We start from the raw sequence: 22,813 nt of genomic DNA on the forward strand, positions 1-22,813 counted from the left end.
CAGGTGAAGTCCTTCTTGGGCACTGCAGGGTACTATAGGCGGTTCGTACAGGACTATAGCGCCCTTGCCAAACCCTTGACTGACCTCACCAAGCAGAGGCTACCCCAAACAGTCAACTGGACAGATGACTGTGAGGCGGCTTTCCAAGCTTTGAAAGCAGCCCTGTGCAACTCTCCAGTGTTGAGAGCAGTCGACAGCAGTCGCCCGTTTCTGGTACAGACCGACGCCAGCGAGTTTGGCCTCGGTGCTGTGCTTAGCCAGGTCGACTCGGGGGACCAAGAGCACCCCGTGTTGTACCTGAGCCGGAAACTTTTGCCGAGGGAAGTGGCATACTCGACCATCGAGAAGGAGTGTCTGGCCATGGTGTGGGCACTGCAGCGTTTGCAGCCCTACCTGTATGGGCGCGCCTTCACGGTGGTAACCGACCACAACCCTCTGAGCTGGTTGCACACAGTGTCCGGAACCAATGGAAGGTTGCTCCGCTGGAGCCTTGCCCTTCAACAGTACGACTTCACTGTAAAACACAGGAAGGGCAGCGAAAACGGCAATGCCGATGGGTTGTCCCGCCGGGGCGAACCCGCTGAGGTGCGCATGGCCGATTACCGAGAGGTAATGCCTCCTTAGCGCCCTCTTAAGGGGGGAGGTGTGATGTACAATGTCTGTGAGGTATGGGGTTTTGTCTACAAAATATGATGTTTTCTGTTGTAACTTTCCAGAAAAATCCAGCCCTCTATGCCAATGCAGGCTGTCAGCTCATGCAGCACCTTCCCCCCTCCTCTTTTCGCCCATGGCTCACTCACACACTGACCAGTGCCCCCCTGCCTGGGCTAGCTCTGAAACCTTAAACCAACTTCCTCTCGAAGAGCAGGGGGAAGGGATCCCTTTGTTCGGAAAAACACAGGCTGTATGCCGGTATATGGGAAACATAAAAGTCATATTACGAAAACCATACCCAGTAGAGATATGAAAATCATATTTTTGTAACCTGAGCGGTCCCAGCTTCGATACCGTGCCTCTTTCGAAGTTCCACCCTGCCCAGAACATGAGATATGATTTGCGCCCAAATGGACGGTCATATCGCATAGATGTTTGATGTTTTCTTGATGGGCTCATTACGCTGGGAAACATGATACCACTGATGAGTCCATACCAGCTTCTCCCATAAAGTTATAGCTAATCTAAGTTTTGTAGCCAAAACATAACTTGGATAATAGAGGTGGGATCAACCCAGAATGCACCTCTCCGTGATGTCACATAGGAAAGTCTATAAGGCATTTCCTGGGCAAACCAGCTCAGAACAGCTGCAGAGTCCGTGCTGACAAGAACTCCAGATGAATGGAGACGTGTGGCTCCTCCCCCCTTAAAGCCGCATGGTCTGCCTAAGGAACAATATGGAACTGTGAGTGTAATCTCTTTGTTTTCTCCACTTTTATTTTATACCTGTACTGTACATATTTTATGTCTCAATTTTATAGCAACTTTTATCTGTAATCACTGTCCTCTTTCGGAAAATAAATGAAATTATTTAGATCTGTCTCCATGCTCTAAGAATCGAACTATACGCCTTTGATAGATAATCGCTACTAATTCAAGGGGTTTGCCACGGACCCTCTTAATTTAACACTGTGAATTAAGTAACCGTGACTGGTGGCAGCGCGTTGTGTATGGCTATTACGGCTGGCTGGCAGTCTAGAAGGGTCTTATATTGCTGAGTAAGGGGCTTCAGCCACAGCATTGATAATTCCCTTACTGCAGAAGCCTAATTGCCGGTTCACAACAGGCAGCCCGTCCGGCGACTAATTATCCTAGGTGCAGTTCCCTGACTGACCTGAGGGTAAGGGGGGCGCCGGAGAGCTGCGAGTTCCAAAGTGGAACTGAGAAAGTGGGATATACACAAATCCCCGCAGAACTTGGAAGATTGATAGCAGTGGTGGGGCATCCAAATTAAACTCCCCCTGCGGCAAATTGTAGAGCGAGATTAGCTTGCTGGATATTTTTGTCACATGGTGCCAGTGGTGGGATAACTAAGATAAGCCCCACTGCGCCTGTGATAGCCGTGTGCCGGCATTGTGTCACGTCCCTCCGTCCGCTGATACACCGGTGTCAGTGGTGGGATCGTGACATAGTGGTGACACAGGGTCCGCTGTCCGTCGCGTTTTGGTGGCAGCGGGACCCCCGTTAGTCGTCGCCCGTAAGTGGACGAACAGCCGTGGGCTGTTCGTCACATCTGTAAGCTCCAGCATGCCGGTAGATGCTCTGACAGTTCCCTGTGCATGTGTTACACAGGGATCCTAAATGTTGTTTGCGCACACTGCAAGACTCAGAAGTGAGAGCGGATTTTGCTGGATTGGTTTATAGAAACCTTGTTGCTTTTCAACAGCCTTTGAGCCACTAATAGTGTGGGAACCTCTGTTTTTCCATTGACAGATGATCGACCTGAGTGGGGACTTGTTTTTTGTGAGATGAGAATTGGTATTTTCACCTACGTAACATTGATTAGTTTCTTTTTATTCAATATTTGGGAGGCAGAATGAACAAACAGTTGAACACCACACACTATTGGTTCATCCAACAAGGATTTAAATTACAGTGGGAACTTTCATTGTCTTGGTCAATAAAGTTTTTTACATAGCTTGCCATTATTATGGACAGTTTAAGTAGAAATGTTCAAAAATGTAAAACTCAAGGATATTTTAATAAAAAATAATTGTTTTTTTTTAACTTAGCAGATGACTGTACCAGGAGATCAGAGGGACAGCTGACATCTTCAGTTTTTAAATATGATGATCTTCAGATCCTACAAGATACAGCTGAAGTGAATGGCATTACTCCAGATATATCATCATCCATTCACAGCAAAGATCTGTCATCTGATCCTATGAAACAGGTCCCATCTTCTGATTCATTACTGACTACTAAGGAAAATCAAAGTCACAAAAGAGGCAATAAAAAACAAACTGCTCCTAGAGCAAAGAAGCCATTTTCATGCTCAGAATGTGGGAAATATTTTGCACAGAAATCAAATTTTGTTACCCACCAGAGAATTCACACAGGGGAGAAACCTTTTTCCTGTTCAGAATGTGGAAAATATTTTGCACAAAAATCAAATTTTGTTACCCACCAAAGAACTCACACAGGGGAGAAGCCTGTTTCCTGTTCAGAATGTGGGAAATGTTTTAACAATAAATCAGATTGTATTAAGCACCAGAGAATTCACACAGGGGAGAAGCCTTTTTCATGTTCAGAATGTGGGAAATGTTTTGCACATAAATCATATTTTGTTACCCACCAAAGAACTCACACAGGGGAGAAGCCTTTTTCCTGTTCAGAATGTGGGAAATGGTTTAACAATAAATCAGATTGTATTAAGCACCAGAGAACTCACACAGGGGAGAAACCATTTTCATGTTCAGAATGTGGGAAATGTTTTGCACATAAATCAAATTTTGTTACCCACCAGAGAACTCACACAGGGGAGAAGCCTTTTTCCTGTTCAGAATGTGGGAAAGGTTTTAACAGTAAGGCAGATTGTATTAAGCACAAGAGAACTCACACAGGGGAGAAACCTTTTTCATGTTCAGAATGTGGGAAATGTTTTGCACATAAATCATATTTTGTTACCCATCAAAGAACTCACACAGGGGAGAAGCCTTTTTCATGTTCAGAATGTGGGAAATGTTTTAGCAATAAATCAGTTTGTGTTAAGCACCAGAGAACTCACACAGGGGAGAAGCCTTTTTCCTGTTAAGAATGTAGGAAATATTTTACCTGGAAAGCGCTCCTTGATCGCCATCATAGCAGTCACGCAGAGGAGAAGCCTTTTTCATTTTCTTAATTTTTTACTTGGAAATCAACTGTTAATAAACATCAGAGATGTCACATGGGGAGAAGCCTTTTTATGTTCATAATGTTGGAATAGTTTTAACCAAAATTGTATCTTCTTAAATGGTTTGTCTCTTGTCATTCCTCATGATTGCTGACAAAAGGATAAAACCAAACTTTATTAATTCCAAATGTAAAACTATACCCATATTTCACCCCTGAAGGTTAGTCAATAGGTGACATATACCCCACATCTCAGTATATAGGGTGAGGTGACATATACACTCACTCTCCAAGCCTCTCATTTCTATGGGTTTCATCGTCCTCACCAAAGGCGTCAGCAGGAGACTATTTAATATTAACCTACAGTTAGGTCCATATATATTTGGACAGAGACAACATTTTTCTAATTTTGGTTCTAGACATTACCACAATGAATTTTAAACAAAACAATTCAGATGCAGTTGAAGTTCAGACTTTCAGCTTTCATTTGAGGGTATCCACATTAAAATTGGATGAAGGGTTTAGGAGTTTCAGCTGCTTAACATTTGCCACCCTGTTTTTAAAGGGACCAAAAGTAATTGGACAGATTAAATAATTGTAAATAAAATGTTCATTTCTAGTACTTGGTTGAAAACCCTTTGTTGGCAATGACTGCCTGAAGTCTTGAACTCATGGACATCACCAGACGCTGTGATTCCTCCTTTTTGATGCTCTGCCAGGCCTTCACTGCGGTGGTTTTCAGTTGCTGTTTGTTTGTGGGCCTTTCTGTCTGAAGTTTAGTCTTTAACAAGTGAAATGCATGCTCAATTGGGTTGAGATCAGGTGACTGACTTGGCCATTCAAGAATATTCCACTTCTTTGCTTTAATAAACTCCTGGGTTGCTTTAGCTTTATGTTTTGGGTCATTGTCCATCTGTAGTATGAAACGACGCCCAATCAGTTTGGCTGCATTTGGCTGGATCTGAGCACACAGTATGGTTCTGAATACCTCAGAATTCATTCGGCTGCTTCTGTCCTGTGTCACATCATCAGTAAACACTAGTCACCCAGTGTCACTGGCAGCCATGCATGCCCAAGCCATCACACTGCCTCCGCTGTGTTTTACAGATGATGTGGTATGCTTTGGATCATGAGCTGTACCACGCCTTCGCCATATTTTTCTTTCCATCATTCTGGTAGAGGTTGATCTTGGTTTCATCTGTTATGAATGAGTCACCGTAGGAGGCAAAAACAGAAACACTAGCTAAGTCCAGAAAACCAGAGAAGTTGGCAGCTATCGGATTGCAGGCCCCTGAACCTATCAACAACAACTAGCAGTAGCCGTGGGGGGTTCCTACGGTGCCCTAGACCCCTCGATCACAGTCGGAGAACTAAATAGCCTAAAGACAGAAAGGGAAATCTAAACTGCCCCAGAGCAGACCCCAAAGCAATAGGCAGCCCCCAACATATAATGACGGTGAAGCAAGATGAAAAAACACTCACACAGATAGAAAGATAGGCTGAGCAAATGATGGGGCCCAAGCTAACTAAATAGGACAGGATAGAAAATCTGCTGTCTGCAAACCGCCAAAAACCCTATCAAAACAAGATCCAACAGACTGATAGGGAAAAAAGCCCTGAAGACGCTAGGCTTCAAAAAGACTATATCAGTACTCAGGTATTTTCTGAAGACAGAGCAAAAAGGAATTCTGGTCACCCCAGCAGGGAATGGCAGAAATCCAGAAAAACAAGGCAAAAAAAACCCAAAATACAAATGCAAAAAGCAGAGCAGAAAACTTAGCTTTTGAGGAGCAGGAATCAGACTGGTCTCCTAGAATCCCTCAGAGAAATCACCCGCAAGGCAGAAGGGCGTCGGCTGCCTTATATCCAGTCAGCAATTCCAGTCACCCAGTTATCATCATTCTGCTTGGTAATCAGCCTCACTACCTTCCTTCACCAGAAGAGGGAGTTCATCAGACCTCAATGGTGAAGGGGAAAATGAACTCACAACATTCATCTGTCCAAAGAATGTTCTTCCAGAACTGTGCCGGCTTTTTAGATGTTTTTTAGCAAAGTCCAGTCTAGTCTGTTAATTCTTGATGCTTATGAGTAACTTGCACCGTGCAGTGAACCCTCTGTATTTACTTTCATGCAGTCTTCTATTTATGGTAGATTTGGATATTGATACGCCTACCTCCTGGAGGGTGTTGTTCACTTGGTTGGCTGTTGTGAAGGGGTTTCTCTTCACCATGGAGACTATTCTGCGATCATCCACCACTGTTGTCTTCCGTGGGCGCCCAGATCTTTTTGTATTGATGAGTTCACCAGTGCTTTCTTCTTTCTCAGGATGTACCAAACTGTAGATTTTCTCGAATGGGTTTTTTCTGTTTTTGCATCTTAAGGATGGCTTGTTTCACCTGCATGGAGAGCTCCTTTGACCGCTTGTTTCCTTCACAGCAAAACCTTTGAAATGGAAGCACCACACTTCAAATCAACTCCAGGCCTTTTATCTGCTTAATTGAGAATAACATAATGAAGGGATTGCCCACACCTGTCCATGAAACAGCCTTGGAGTCAATTGTCCAATTACTTTTGGTCCCTTTAAAAACAGGGTGGCACATGTTAAGGAGCTGAAACTCCTAAACCCTTCATCCAATTTTAATCTGGATACCCTCAAATGAAAGCTGAAGGTCTGAACTTCAACTGCATCTGAATTGTTTTGCTTAAAATTCATTGTGGTAATGTCTAGAACCAAAATTAGAAAAATGTTGTCTCTGTCCAAATATATATGGACCTAACTGTAGGTCAATATTAAATAGTCTCCTGCTGATGCCTTTGGTGAGGATGATGAAACCCGTAGAAATGAGAGGCTTGGAGAGTGAGTGTATATTCAAGCGAAACTAAACGAAAAAAAGAAGACTAGAATCGTAGAATCGTAGAGTTGGAAGGGACCTCCTGGGCCATCTGGTCCAACCCCCTGCTCAAAGCAGGATTCGCTAAATCATCCCAGTCAGATGTCTGTCCAGCCTCTGTTTGAAGACTTCCATTGAAGGAGAACTCACCACTTCTCGTGACAGCTTGTTCCACTCATTGATCACTCTGTCAAAAAGTTTTTTCTAATATGTAATCTGTCTCCTCCCATTCAGTTTCATCCCACTGCTTCTAGTCTTTCCTTGTGCAAATGAGAATAAAGTTGATCCTTCTACAATGTGACAGCCCTTTAGATATTTGTAGACAGCTATTAAGTCTCCTCTCAGTCTTCTCTTTTGCAAACTAAGCATTCCCAAATCCTGCAACCTTTCCTCATAAGACAGGGTTTGCAGACCGGTCACCATTTTGGTCGCTCTTTTCTGAACTTGCTCCAGTTTGTTGATGTCTTTTTTAAAATGTGGTGCCCAAAACTGGACACAGTATTCCAGATGAGGTCTGACCAAAGAGGAGTAGAGGGAAATAATGACTTCACGTGATCTAGACTGTATGCTTCTGTTAATACATCCTAGAATTGCATTTGCCTTTTTTGCTGCTGCATCACACTGTTGACTCATATTCAGTCTGTGATCTATTAGTATACCCAAGTTTTTTTCACATGTGCTGTTGCTTAGCCCTATCCTTCCCATTCTGTAGATGCTTTTTTCATTTTTATTGCCCAGATGTATTACTTTGCATTTTTCCCTGTTAAAAATCATTCTGTTAGTTGCTGCCCACTTCTCCAGTTTATTTATATCTTTTTGAATCCTCTCTCTCTTCTCTAGTATTAGCTATCCCTCCTAGCTTTGTGTCATCAGCAAATTTAATCAGTTTACCCTCAATTCCTTCATCTAAATCGTTGATAAAGATGTTGAACAATACAGGGCCCAGGAAAGAGCCCTGTATTGTTATCCGAAACAGTCAGAAAACTAGCCCCATATTGGCAGATCCCAGACCTCAAACTATATACTTCTGAAGTTTATAAGCCACTCCAGTGTCAGGAATAGATAGTATGAATTTGAATTTACCAAGTGGCTGCAATGAAACAAAGAGTGAAAAATTTAAAGGCGTCTGAATACTTTCCATACCCACTGTATCAGTAAAAATAACTCCTCTTTATTAGGTAAAGTATAAAAGAATTGCGCCATTTTCTGATACCCGTTGCTTCTCCATTTTTCATGATCTCGGGTTGGGTGAAGGCTTATTTTCTGTGTGCCGAGCTGACGTTATTAATGGAGACCATTTTGGTGCAAATTTGATCTTTTGGTCGTCCTTTATTGCATTTTAATGCAATGTTGTGGCGACCAAAAAAAAGTAATTCTGGCGTTTTGACATTTTTTCTTGTTACGCCATTTCACGATCGGGTTAGTTATTTTTTATAGTGATAGATCGGGCGATTCTGAACCCTTCTATTACAAATATGTGTATGTTTGATTTTGTTATTGTTTTATTTTGAAAGTGGCGAAAGGGGGGTGATTTGAACTTTTATATTTTTTTTATATTTTTAAAAACATTTTTTTTTTACTTTTGGCATTGTCATACACACAGAACAAAAAGAACGATCCAAAAGTCCAGCAATTGATGTGAAAAATTCATAAAAAGTTCTTTATTATAATAGGAACATGGAAGAAGGCTAAAACACCACAACGTGATTATAGCTTACAAAACTAATGACGCTGACTCATCACACAAATATCCCATATATAAGACCAATAAGAGCCTAATAGCTTTGCATATAAAGACAAGGTAATCTCTCCTGAGCCTATTGACATATCATGTACCATAGTGTATGTGCCTAAAACAAAGGGCACTCATATTAGCATAGAAAGTGAACAATCAATGAGATAAACATACCTAAAGTATCCACTTATTGCAAGAGCAGGCAGCAGGAGAGGAGAGATAGAAGCAGTCAGAGTACAGGCGTCTCCCCAACGTGCGTTTCGGAACGCTATGCTCCTTCTTCAGGGGGCATTGTGAAGACATACAGCATTGTATCTTAATTAACCAGGCGACAATTTTTTAGCAAATGAAGAATAGTAGAATGCTATCTGTATGTTGACTTTCAAATTTAAGTGTTGATTTCTAATTGGTCAAGAAAACAGACTTTAGTTTGTGTTAGCCTGAAATATTGACTTTTATTGTGCGCTTATCCTTTAATAGGCTATAGGAAGTTTCGCCCCCAGCAGTTTGCCCCCAGCAGCTCGCCCCCAGGTACATTTCACCCCCTCACATTTCACCCCTATCATTTTGCCCCCAGGAAGATTCACCCCCGCACATTTCGCCCCCAGCATTTCGTCCCTGGATATTTCGCCCCCAGCAGTTTGCCCCCAGATGTTTCGTCCCCAACAGCAGTTTGACCCCGGATGTTTCGCCCCCAGAAGTTTGCCCCCGGATGTTTCGCCCCAGCAGTTCGCCCCGGATGTTTCGCCCCCGTATTTTTTCGCCACCGGCAGTTCGATCCCAAATGTTTCGCCCCAGCAGTTTGCCCCCGGATGCTTCGCCCCCGGCAGTTCGCCCCCGGATATTTGTACCATTTTGCCCCCACAATTTTGTATTTGGATGTTTCACAAGTTTGTCCTTGTGGTTCATAAATTCCCGTCCATCATCAATCCACATGTCTAGAGTTGAGCGACTTTTGTTTTTTTAGGGTCGCGTTTCGTTTCGTGAAACCCGACTTTTCCAAAAGTCGGGTCGAGCAAGATCGTCCGATTATAGGGAAAAGCCGGGGTCGTCCCGAAACACGAAACCCAATGTAAGTCAATGGGGAATAAAAGTCGGCAGTGAGAGGAGGACAGGAAATACACCAACAGTGCCCATTTGAATGCCAAAAGCATCAATTCTTCTTACTTAAGCTTGTCAACCTTAATTAACTTCATAATACAAGTTACGCACTGAAAAATGGGGATTATTTGGCTACAGACTGTGGGGGGGGAGGGCTGGCTCCAGGTTTTCATGTGCCCTGGGCGAAAGAGCGCCCCTTTAACACATACCACAACTCATCATGCTCCGATACGGCAGAGAAATAGCGGTATAGTACAATGAAAAATACTTCACTTTTTACATCTCATGACGAGGCCCATCTATTTCTCCATACAGAATCATTGGTCCCATATAATGTTTGAAACAGTATATGATGAGCTCCACATAATGCTACAGTATATGTTGGTCCCAATGGATGAAGCTCCACTGTCTTATGGGCCCAAATAATGCTCCATATATAATGGGCCCCATTTCTACTGCTCTAGTGTATAATGGGCCCTGTAAATGCTGCTCCAGTGTCTGATGTCCACCTTTGGAATGTTCCAGTGTATGGTGGGCCCCATCTATCATTCTCCAGAGTATAGTGCTCCCCAAAAATTGCTGTCCCAACATTGAAAACAATCAAATAAGTCTCCTCGCTAGGGAATCCCTGTACTTGTCTGGACTCCTCGTCGTCCCCATCTTCCATCTCACTGCACAGTATTTCAACTTTGCAAGTGCTGTGATCCTGAGCAAGCAGGGGGGGCCCACTCGTTGGCGACGGCACTGGCACAGGGCCCCTGATAGTACGGTGGTGTGTCTGATGGCGGGTGGGCCGAACCTGCACTTTCATCTGCAGCTTCCTCTTTGTCACCGTGTAAGATGGAACTGTATATGGGAAGGGTAACCTGAGTTTCATCAGGGTCAGATTCAGGCCGTGTAGCGTGCGAGGGGAATGTAGTGGTCTGGGTCAATGTACCAGCAGATTCATCGAGCAGTGGCTGGGCATCAGTGCACTTGTGTCACCCCCAGGAGTACGGTCGCCACAGTGGCATTACCTTCTTCCTAGGGAGTGTGATGTCATGCTTGGGAGCAACGAACGATCTCTCTAGCAGGTTAACTGATTGGGCGGCGTTATTCCCACGAGTCATGACCCTCCAAACAGCGTTCATGAAGGCAAAGTGTTTGTTTTACGTGGGGAGTATGGTTGCAAAGCTGAACCTTAAAGGAATGTCCAGAAGGGCACCACCAGGAGTGGAGCCTACGGTTAAATTCTCTTGGGAAACCTCAACCATGCCAGCTACAGAACAGATGCACACATTGCAAGCTTAATTCCGTTAACGAACGAGACTCCGTCATGCCCCGCGGTCCGAGTCCGGCTTACTAGAGGGACACGTGAGGCTCTGGCACATGAGATTGGCCAATAACTGGTGTGTCATGCCCTTACATGTCCGTGGCTGCATGTGCGCTACACTGAAAAGGCCAGCGTTTGTCACTTACAGGTGCAGATAACCCGCTGAACAACGTTAGTGATGGGGATCACTGATTACAATTATTACCCGCGAACAATGATTTCCCAGTAAGTGCAGGTCAACCGCAGTTCCGGAATTAGGCCTAACCGTCATTCCTGAAAAAATGAAAAACTTACAGTACGTGTGCAAACCACAGGTGCTGTAGCTTGCTTAACAGCTCGCCAGCCGTTCTCACGCCCAGTATGGATTACACGTGATTGCACAAAGGTGAGAAAGGGTACCGTATCCCCAGATAACATGTATGCATAGCGTACACATTCAAAATATATGTCTATACATCAGGAGGCAGGCTCAGACGGTGTTAGGCCCAGTATGGATTGCACGTGATTGCACAAAGGTTAGAAAGGGTACCGTATCCCCAGATAACATGTATGGATAGCGTACACATTCAAAATATATGTCTATACATCAGGAGGCAGGCTCAGACGGTGTTAGGCCCAGTATGGATTGCACGTGATTGCACAAAGGTTAGAAAGGGTACCGTATCCCCAGATAACATGTATGGATAGCGTACACATTCAAAATATATGTCTATACATCAGGAGGCAGGCTCAGACGGTGTTAGGCCCAGTATGGATTGCACGTGATTGCACAAAGGTGAGAAAGGGTACCGTATACCCAGATAACATGTATGGATAGCGAACACATTCAAAATATATGTCTATACATCAGGAGGCAGACTCAGACGGTGTTAGGCCGAGTATGGATTGCACGTGATTGCACAAAGGTTAGAAAGGGTACCGTATCCCCGGATAACATGTATGGATAGCGTACACATTCAAAATATATGTCTATACATCAGGAGGCAGACTCAGATGGTGTTAGGCCCAGTATGGATTGCACGTGATTGCACAAAGGTTAGAAAGGGTACCGTATCCCCAGATAACATGTATGGATAGCGCACACATTCAAAATATATGTCTATACATCAGGAGGCAGGCTCAGACGGTGTTAGGCCCAGTATGGATTGCACGTGATTGCACAAAGGTTAGAAAGGGTACCGTATCCCCAGATAACATGTATGGATAGCGTACACATTTAAAATATATGTCTATACATCAGGAGGCAGGCTCAGACGGTGTTAGGCCCAGTATGGATTGCACGTGATTGCACAAAGGTTAGAAAGGGTACCGTATCCCCGGATAACATGTATGGATAGCGTACACATTCAAAATATATGTCTATACATCAGGAGGCAGGCTCAGATGGTGTTAGGCCCAGTATGGATTGTACGTGATTGCACAAAGGTTAGAAAGGGTACCGTATCCCCAGATAACATGTATGGATAGCGTACACATTCAAAATATATGTCTATACATCAGGAGGCAGGCTCAGACGGTGTTAGGCCCAGTATGGATTGCACGTGATTGCAAAAAGGTTAGAAAGGGTACCGTATCCCCGGATAACATGTATGGATAGCGTACACACTCAAAATATATGTCTATACATCAGGAGGCAGGCTCAGACGGTGTTAGGCCCAGTATGGATTGCACGTGATTGCACAAAGGTTAGAAAGGGTACCGTATCCCCAGATAACATGTATGGATAGCGTACACATTCAAAATATATGTCTATACATCAGGAGGCAGGCTCAGATGGTGTTAGGCCCAGTATGGATTGCACGTGATTGCACAAAGGTTAGAAAGGGTACCGTATCCCCGGATAACATGTATGGATAGCGTACACATTCAAAATATATGTCTATACATCAGGAGGCAGGCTCAGACGGTGTTAGGCCCAGTATGGATTGCACATGATTGCACAAAGGTTAGAAAGGGTACCGTATCCCCGGATAACATGTATGGATAGCGTACACATTCAAAATATTTGTCTATACATCAGGAGGCAGGCTCAGACGGTGTTAGGCCCAGTATGGATTGCATGTGATTGCACAAAGGTTAGAAAGGGTACCGTATCCCCAGATAACATGTATGGATAGCGTACACATTCAAAATATATGTCTATACATCAGGAGGCAGGCTCAAACGGTGTCAGGCACAGTATGGATTTGACGGCCCAGACTACACAGCGGAGGAGCAGGGAGAGGTAAAGATTGCAAATGCTGGGGCCCTGCCCAAGCAAGGGGGGCCCACTCGTGGGCGTCGGTACTGGCACTGGGCCTCTCATAGTACGGCGGTGTGTCTGACGGCGGGTGTGCACCACCACCGTCAGAGACACTTGATTGCACTATGAGGGACCCTGTGCCAGTGCCCGCGCCCAAGAGTCGGCCTACCCACCTGTCCAGGGCAACAGCACTCGCACGGTGTCGTGCGCTAGGTGGTGACCCCGGCCATGGACAGGCAGCACAGTTAGGGAGTTTTAGAAAGTGGCATATGTTGATGTTGGACATTCAGCTGATGCAAAAGGTGAAATAGGTCAAGTCCCAGGAAGAGGTGGACCAAAGCAAGCCATTTTTCTGTCACCCTATGTGTCATCAGGGGAAGGTGGGACAAAATCCTTGGAAACCCATGCGTGGTTCATTTTAATGAAGGTTAGATCATCCACATTTTGGGTTGACAGACGGGTCCTTTTTTCTGTCAGGATTGATCCAGCTGCACTGAAGACTCTTTCCGATAGCACACTTACTGGGCAAGCGAGCTCCTGTAAGGCATATTGTGCCAATTCAGGCCAGGTGTCCAGTTTAGCGGCCCAATAGTCAAAGGGGAATGACCTGTGTGGGAGAACATCGATATGGGAGGAAAAGTAGTTTGTAACCATAGTTGACAACTGCTGTCTCCTGTCACTTTCCATCGATGCAGTATTACCAGTTGTGTGAGCGGTACTTGAAAAATCAGTCCACAACATTGTCATGAAACCCGTCTCCAACGCCACTTCTGCTGTGTGCACCACGAACACCTCTGCCAAGCTGACCCCGGCCCGTACGGCTCGTGTGAGAACCATCACTGCTGCTGTGTGCTGGGAATGCCTCAAGCAACTGATTTACCAGAGTTGCTTGTTTATTAGCCAATATTAGGTCAAGGTTCTCCTGTGGCATGATGTTTTGTAATTTGCCTTTATAGCGTGGGTCCAGGATGCTGGCCAACCAGTAGTCGACATCGTTCATCATTTTGGCAATGCGGGGGTCCCTTTTTAGGATCTGCAAGGCATAATCTGACATGTGGGCCAATGTTCCCAGTGTCAATGATGCACTGCGAGTGCTGGGTGGAGGAGCACTTTCTGGCAAATCCACATCCCTCCAGTCACGCACAAACCCTGTACCAGACCTTGCCACGCCAACATTTTCACTTGCCCCACGAGATGCATCCTCCTCCCCTAAGTAATCATCCCCATCATCCTCCTCCTCCTCCACCTCGTCCAGGAGAGGTCCCTGAGCAGACAATGGCTGAATGTCATCAAGGATTCCCTCCTCCTCTTCCTCCTCATCAACATTGGCTGCAGAAGCCTGCTCCTTAAGGTGTGTCAAAGTTTGCATGAGCAGACGCATTAGTGGGATGCTCACGCTTAGGATGGCGTCGTCTGCGCTTACCAGCCGTGTGCATTCCTCAAAACACTGAAGGACTTTACAGAGGTCTTTCAGCTTCGACCACTGCACACCTGTCAACTCCATGTCTGCTCTCAAAGTGCCTGGCCGTGTATCCTCCCACAAATGCATTATGGCCTGCCTCTGCTCGCACAGCCGCTCCACCATGTGCAGGGTGGAGTTCCACCTTGTTGCAATGTCAATAATGAGGCGGTGGTTGGGAAGGTGGAGCAATCGCTGCAGCTTCTGCATACGAACGGAGTGTACAGGCGACCGGCGGATGTGCGCGCACAGTCTTCGCACCTTCTGGAGCAGGGCTGTTAACTCTGGATAATTTTTGAGGAAGCACTGCACCACCAGGTTCAAGGTGTGAGCCAAGCAAGGTATGTGGCTGAGTTTTGAAAGGGCTATGGCTGCCACAAAATTACGGCCGTTATCACTAACTACCTTGCCTGCCTCAAGATGTACACTGCCCAGCCATGACTCAGTTTGTCGCTTCAAGTACTCGGCCAGCACCTCGGCGGTGTGTCTGTCGCCCAAACACATCATCTGCAACACAGCCTGCTTACGCTTTCCACTAGCTGCTCGATAGGGGGACACCTCGTGTGCAACAGTGGCAGCTGCAGATGGAGTGCTCGTACGACTGCGCTCTGTGGACGAGCTTTCGCTTCTGGAGGAGGAGGAGGAGGAGGAGGGTCAAACGCCTACAGCCAACTGTTTCCTATACAGTGGGCTAGGCAACACTGTCCCACCACCGCTGTCCCCTGTGGACCCTGCATCCACCACATTAACCCAGTGCGCAGTGATGGACACGTAACGGCCCTGGCCATGCCGACTGGACCATGCATCAGTTGTGAGGTGCACCTTTCCGCTCACTGACTGCTTGAGTGCATGGACAATGCGGTCTTTCACATGATGGTGGAGGGCTGGGATGGCTTTGCGAGAGAAGAAGTGGCGACTGGGTAGGTCATAGCGTGGTACTGCATAGGCCATGAGTTCGCGGAAAGCTGCGCTTTCCACCAACCGAAAGGGCATCATCTCAAACGAGATTAGTTTGGCAATGTGGGCGTTCAAACCCAGTGTACGCGGATGAGAGACTGAGTACTTTCTTGACCTACTCATAGTGTCTGGGAGGGTGAGCTGGACTTGAGAGCTGCATATGGTGGAAGTAGCGGTGGACAGGGCGGACTGAGAGAGGGTTGATGATGGTGATGGAGTTGGTGTTCTTTTTGATGGCCTAGAATCAGTCTTTCGTTGATATAACAGTGGGATTCCCTGACTGCTGTGGCCTTGCAACGACACCTCAACATTTGCTGCTGTGCTAACCGGTGGGCTTACAGTGGGGGAAACAATGTAGCGTTGCTGACTACCTTCGTTGTGATCAGTTGCATATGTGGCACTTGAGGTTTGGTGTTGTGTCCACGCTTGCAAGTGCATGCTGGTTAAATGTCTAAGCATGCAACTGGTATTCAAATTTTTCAGATTTTTCCCTCGGCTAAAGGTCTTTGCGCACTTCTTACAGATAACCTTGGCCTGATCATGAGGATTTTGTTCAAAAAAGTGCCACACTGCACTCTTCCTACTTTGGCAGACATTTTGCGGCCTAGCACGCTGTGATGTTTTGACCCTCTGGACAAGCTGTCCAGCAACTCTTTTGATTTTTGGAACCTGTCTTTGGAGTGCTCCGGGCCTGCCAGATAACAGCTGTTGCGATGTCGATGTCTGCTGTGGATGCTCCTCATCTGAGCTATTGGAAGCAGCACCCTCTTCCCCCAATGGATGCCAATCTGGGTCAACAACTGGGTCATCCATCACCTCCTCTTCAATGTCATGTGCACCTTCCTCTGTGTCACCGTGTATGGTGGTATAGTGTGCGGAAAGGGGCACCTGAGTCTCATCAGGGTCAGAATCTGGCTCTGCACACTGCGAGGACAATGTAGTGCTCTGAGTGAATGTACCAGCAGAATCATCCATCAGCGGCTGTGCAGCAGTGCACTCCATGTCAGATTCATCTTGGCCTGGGTAATTCACCATTTGACTTGATAATCCAGGCATGGTATGTGAAAACAGCTCCATGGAGTAATCAGTAGTATGGCCTGCGTCATCCTTCAATCTTGGTTGGGGTGAAGGACACAAGGAAAGGTGTGGTTCATGAACATGAGCCTCCAATGACGACTCAGTGCTTTTACTTTTTACAACTGAAGAAGAGGAGGCGATAGAGCTGGAGGCTGAGTCAGCAATGTAAGACAAAACTTTTTCCTGATGCTCTGGCTTTAATAGCGGTTTGCCAACTCCTAGAAAACTAAGCCTTCGAAGCCTTATGGAGCCAGATGATGACGCAGGATCAAAACCTCCTGCATTCGGTCCTATTTTGCTCTTGCCACTACCATCAGATCCACCACCAACACCATCATTACCAGCTGCCAACCCCCGCCCAATTCCACGGCCTCTTCCACCAGCCTTCCTCATTTTTGGTAGAAATGTAGACAAAATCCAACAAACTATATAGTAATGTAAAACAAGGTACAAGGTGTCTATAGGACAGGGAAGATTTTGAATTTCTGCTCACACTAGTGGACACAGGACACTTTTGGATTGTGTGAGGCCCACTGAATATCTGAGCGCTATGTCACAGGCTCGATGGCACAGCTGTGACCAAAGTGACTAGAGGATAAGTGAGATTTTGAATTTCTGCAGACACTGGACACTTTTGGATTGTGTGAGGCCCACTGAATATCTGAGCGCTATGTCACAGGCTCGATGGCACAGCTGTGACCAAAGTGACTAGAGGATAAGTGAGATTTTGAATTTCTGCAGACACTTGTGGACACTGGACACTTTTGGATTGTGTGAGGCCCACTGAATATCTGAGCGCTATGTCACAGGCTCGATGGCACAGCTGTGACCAAAGTGACTAGAGGATAAGTGAGATTTTGAATTTCTGCTCACACTAGTGGACACTGGACACTTTTGGATTGTGTGAGGCCCACTGAATATCTGAGCGCTATGTCACAGGCTCGATGGCACAGCTGTGACCAAAGTGACTAGAGGATAAGTGAGATTTTGAATTTCTGCAGACACTGGACACTTTTGGATTGTGTGAGGCCCACTGAATATCTGAGCGCTATGTCACAGGCTCGATGGCACAGCTGTGACCAAAGTGACTAGAGGATAAGTGAGATTTTGAATTTCTGCAGACACTGGACACTTTTGGATTGTGTGAGGCCCACTGAATATCTGAGCGCTATGTCACAGGCTCGATGGCACAGCTGTGACCAAAGTGACTAGAGGATAAGTGAGATTTTGAATTTCTGCAGACACTTGTGGACACTGGACACTTTTGGATTGTGTGAGGCCCACTGAATATCTGAGCGCTATGTCACAGGCTCGATGGCACAGCTGTGACCAAAGTGACTAGAGGATAAGTGAGATTTTGAATTTCTGCTCACACTAGTGGACACTGGACACTTTTGGATTGTGTGAGGCCCACTGAATATCTGAGCGCTATGTCACAGGCTCGATGGCACAGCTGTGACCAAAGTGACTAGAGGATAAGGGAGATTTTGAATTTCTGCAGACACTTGTGGTCACTGGACACTTTTGGATTGTGTGAGGCCCACTGAATATCTGAGCGCTATGTCACAGGCTCGATGGCACAGCTGTGACCAAAGTGACTAGAGGATAAGTAAGATTTTGAATTTCTGCAGACACTGGACAATTTTGGATTGTGTGAGGCACACTGAATATCTGAGCGCTATGTCACAGGCTCGATGGCACAGCTGTGACCAAAGTGACTAGAGGATAAGTGAGATTTTGAATTTCTGCAGACACTGGACACTTTTGGATTGTGTGAGGCCCACTGAATATCTGAGCGCTATGTCACAGGCTCGATGGCACAGCTGTGACCAAAGTGACTAGAGGATAAGTGAGATTTTGAATTTCTGCAGACACTTGTGGACACTGGACACTTTTGGATTGTGTGAGGCCCACTGAATATCTGAGCGCTATGTCACAGGCTCGATGGCACAGCTGTGACCAAAGTGACTAGAGGATAAGGGAAATTTTGAATTTCTGCAGACACTTGTGGACACTGGACACTTTTGGATTGTGTGAGGCCCACTGAATATCTGAGCGCTATGTCACAGGCTTGATGGCACAGCTGTGACCAAAGTGACTAGAGGATAAATGAGATTTTGAAATTCTGCAGACACTGGACACTTTTGGATTGTGTGAGGCCCACTGAATATCTGAGCGCAATGTCACAGGCTCGATGGCACAGCTGTGACCAAAGTGACTAGAGGATAAGTGAGATTTTGAATTTCTGCTCACACTAGTGGACACTGGACACTTTTGGATTGTGTGAGGCCCACTGAATATCTGAGCGCTATGTCACAGGCTCGATGGCACAGCTGTGACCAAAGTGACTAGAGGATAAGTGAGATTTTGAATTTCTGCAGACACTTGTGGACACTGGACACTTTTGGATTGTGTGAGGCCCACTGAATATCTGAGCGCTATGTCACAGGCTCGATGGCACAGCTGTGACCAAAGTGACTAGAGGATAAGTGAGATTTTGAATTTCTGCTCACACTAGTGGACACTGGACACTTTTGGATTGTGTGAGGCCCACTGAATATCTGAGCGCTATGTCACAGGCTCGATGGCACAGCTGTGACCAAAGTGACTAGAGGATAAGGGAGATTTTGAATTTCTGCAGACACTTGTGGACACTGGACACTTTTGGATTGTGTGAGGCCCACTGAATATCTGAGCGCTATGTCACAGGCTCGATGGCACAGCTGTGACCAAAGTGACTAGAGGATAAGGGAGATTTTGCATTTCTGCAGACACTTGTGGACACTGGACACTTTTGGATTGTGTGAGGCCCACTGAATATCACAGCGCTATGTCACAGGCAGAAATTGGCTAGTGTATCACAAACTACAAGGTGTATGTAGAATTGGGCAGAGTAGGAATCTCCCTAGAGTGCAGGTCTGTAAGAACGGAACATGTCCTCGACTTATTCTCACAGAGTGACACAGATAGCTTCACTGTGGCTGTGATAACAGCCGTTACACGGTACTGTGTGAGGAGCGTACACCGCTGTATGAAAAAACCAGGGGAAGAGTCTTGAGGAGATCATTTGCATATTCCCAGTGCCTTCTGGGATAAGTGAAGAGTCTCCGCGAGCTCAACGATCACTGGGTTTTGGCCGTTGCAGCTGAAAAGAGGAAATCGGAAAACCAGGGGAAGAGTCTTGAGGAGATCATTTGCATATTCCCAGTGCCTTCTGGGATAAGTGAAGAGTCTCCGCGAGCTCAACGATCACTGGGTTTTGGCCGTTGCAGCTGAAAAGAGGAAATCGGAAAACCAGGGGAAGAGTCTTGAGGAGATCATTTGCATATTCCCAGTGCCTTCTGGGATAAGTGAAGAGTCTCCGCGAGCTTAACGATCACTGGGTTTTGGCCATTGCAGCTGAAAAGAGGAAATCGGAAAATTTTGGCTCATCTTTCATCGTTTTTAAGAAATCTCAAGATGGAAGAGGCCAGGAGCCATTTGGTGAGCTGCATTTCTTGCTACATGTTCACAGATTTACCAGTGGAAAAGCCAAACTTCACATGCCACAAATGCAAGCTTGTGACCCTGTTGGAGGAAAAGTTGCAAAATCTCGAAGAGAGGTTAGCTACGTTGAAGATCATTAAGGAAGGTGAAGAGTTCTTGGACAGAGCAGAATTATCTCTTCATGTTACAGAAAGAGAAGAAATTCGAAGTGCACCTGAAGAAACAGAGGAATGGAGACATGTGACCCAGAGAAGCAGGAGGATCAGGAGGCAGTCAGCACCCATACTGCTCAGAAACCAGTACCAGGCTCTCACGCAGGAAAACGATGAAGAAATACATCAGGATAAGACTTTGCCAACAAACAGCAACCTTGTACGCCTTCAGAGTCCTCCTGGATGGAGAAAGAAAAATGTTGTGAAGAAGAAACGGAGAGTGGTGGTCATGGGGGATTCCCTGTTGAGAGGAACAGAGGCCGCTATCTTCAGACCGGATATAACTTCAAGAGAAATGTGCTGTCTTCCAGGTGCAAAAATTAAAGATGTGTCTGACAGGATATCAGGACTCTTCAGACCTACAGATGACTACCCATTCCTGCTACTACATGTGGGGACAAATGACACCGTAAGAAACGACCTGGAAACCATCTGCAGAGACTTTGAAGACATAGGCAAGAAAGTGAAAGAACTGGGAGCGCAGGTGGTCTTCTCTTCCATCCTCCCAGTGGATGGCCATGGAACAAGGAGGTGGAATAAGATTCTGCAGGTGAACAACTGGCTACGTCGATGGTGCCGTCAGCAACGATTTGGATTTCTGGATCACGGAGTGAACTACTTATACGATGGACTACTTGCTAGAGATGGGGTGCACCTTACGAAGACTGGAAAGCAGGTATTTGGAAGTCGCCTTGCTACACTTGTAAGGAGAGCTTTAAACTAGAACAACATGGGAAGGGAAGCAAAAGACCAGAAAAAGCCATACACCTGACAAATGCTATTGAGAACTCTGCTATTAGAAGTGGAAAGGAAGAACAAAGACGAAAGAATCTAATTAATAAAAATATTGGAGAAAGAGAAACCAATCACAAACTAAAATGTTTCTATACTAATGCACAAAGCATGGGCAACAAACAAGGAGAATTGGAACTACTAACACAGGAAAAGAAATATGATGTCATTGGAATCACTGAAACTTGGTGGGACAATACACATGATTGGAATACAAGACTAGAAGGATACAACTTATTTGCAAGAAACAGACTTGATAAACGAGGAGGGGGTGTCGCATTGTATGTTAGAAATGCGTATATCTGCACAGAGATTGAAGCTTCAGAGACCGGGAGTTCTGTGGAAACTGTTTGGGTAAGAATACAAGGACAGATCAATGGAAAGGACACCATTGTAGGCATTTACTACAGGCCGCCTGTGCAAGCTGAAGATATGGATGAACTCTTTATGCATCAAATGGCCAAGTTCTCCAAAAAATATAACATAGTTGTCATGGGAGATTTCAACTATCCAGACATTTGTTGGGAATCTCTCTCAGGCAAAACTAGCAGGTCAAGGAAATTCTTATCCTCTCTTGCTGACAACTTTATCTTCCAAAAGGTAAAGGAGAAAACAAGGGGAACTGCTACCTTGGATCTAATCCTTATAAACAGGGAGGAAATGGTTGAGGAGGTAAAAGTGGCTGGGACCCTAGGAGGTAGCGACCATGCTATTTTAGAATTTTGGATAACTAGAGGCGGAAGACCTGTGAAGACTCAGACGTCAAGGTTAGATTTCAGAAAGGCAGATTTTAAGGGATTCAGAAAGAGAATTGGAGGGATCCAATGGCTGGATATCCTTAAAGACAAAAATGTCCAGGAAGGATGGGAAATCTTGAAAAATGAAATTCTCAAAGCACAGTTGTTAACAATTCCGAAAAGAGGGAAGAATAGGAAGCATTTAAGGAAACCAGGATGGATGAACACAGAACTTAAGCACATGCTAAAAAGGAAGAAAAAAATGTTTATAAAATGGAAAGAGGGAGGCATATCTAAAGAAGAATATAATGCTGTCTGCAGAACCTGCAGGGCACAAATCAGATTATCTAAAGCTGAAAATGAATTGAGGCTTGCAAGAGATGTCAAAAGCAATAATAAAGGATTTTGGGGATATGTCAAAAGTAAAAGAAAAGTCAAAGATGCTATAGGATTTTTACAGGATGAAAATGATGAAATGGTAAGACAGGATGTTGAGAAGGCTGAACTTTTAAATTCCTATTTTGCATCTGTTTTCTCTCAGAAAGGAAATGTAACATCAACTGTTATTCACTGTCCTATTAAGGGAATAGAAGAATCCAGGATATCTATAAACAGAAAGATAGTGAGGAAACACTTAGCTAACCTAAATGAATTCAAGTCTCCAGGTCCAGATGCATTACACCCCAGAGTACTGAAGGAGATAGCAGAAGAAATTTTTGAACCCCTCTCCATAATCTTTGAAAATTCTTGGAGAACAGGAGATGTACAAATATCTAAAGGGCTGTCACATTGTAGAAGGATCAACTTTATTCTCATTTGCACAAGGAAAGACTAGAAGCAATGGGATGAAACTGAATGGGAAGAGACACAGATTAGATATTAGAAAAAACTTTTTGACAGTTAGAGTGATCAATGAGTGGAACAGGCTGCCACGAGAAGTGGTGAGTTCTCCTTCAATGGAAGTCTTCAAACAGAGGCTGGACAGAC

At 45.3% G+C, this 22,813-nt stretch overlaps 1 protein-coding gene across 1 annotated transcript; it reads left to right on the top strand.

Annotated features, from left to right (window-relative positions):
- The first annotated feature begins 2,263 nt into the window (after positions 1-2,263).
- LOC141056858 (uncharacterized) lies at positions 2,264-4,718 on the top strand. The gene has a single exon (XM_073553322.1). It carries the CDS (start codon positions 2,879-2,881, stop codon positions 3,746-3,748), a length of 870 nt encoding a protein of 289 aa, XP_073409423.1. The 5' UTR covers positions 2,264-2,878; the 3' UTR covers positions 3,749-4,718.
- Positions 4,719-22,813: the final 18,095 nt, after the last annotated feature.

Source organism: Dendrobates tinctorius, unplaced genomic scaffold, assembly GCF_039654945.1.
Source record: "Dendrobates tinctorius isolate UK_male_01 unplaced genomic scaffold, ASM3965494v1 ptg000200l, whole genome shotgun sequence".
Classification (NCBI taxonomy): Eukaryota; Metazoa; Chordata; class Amphibia; order Anura; family Dendrobatidae; genus Dendrobates; species Dendrobates tinctorius.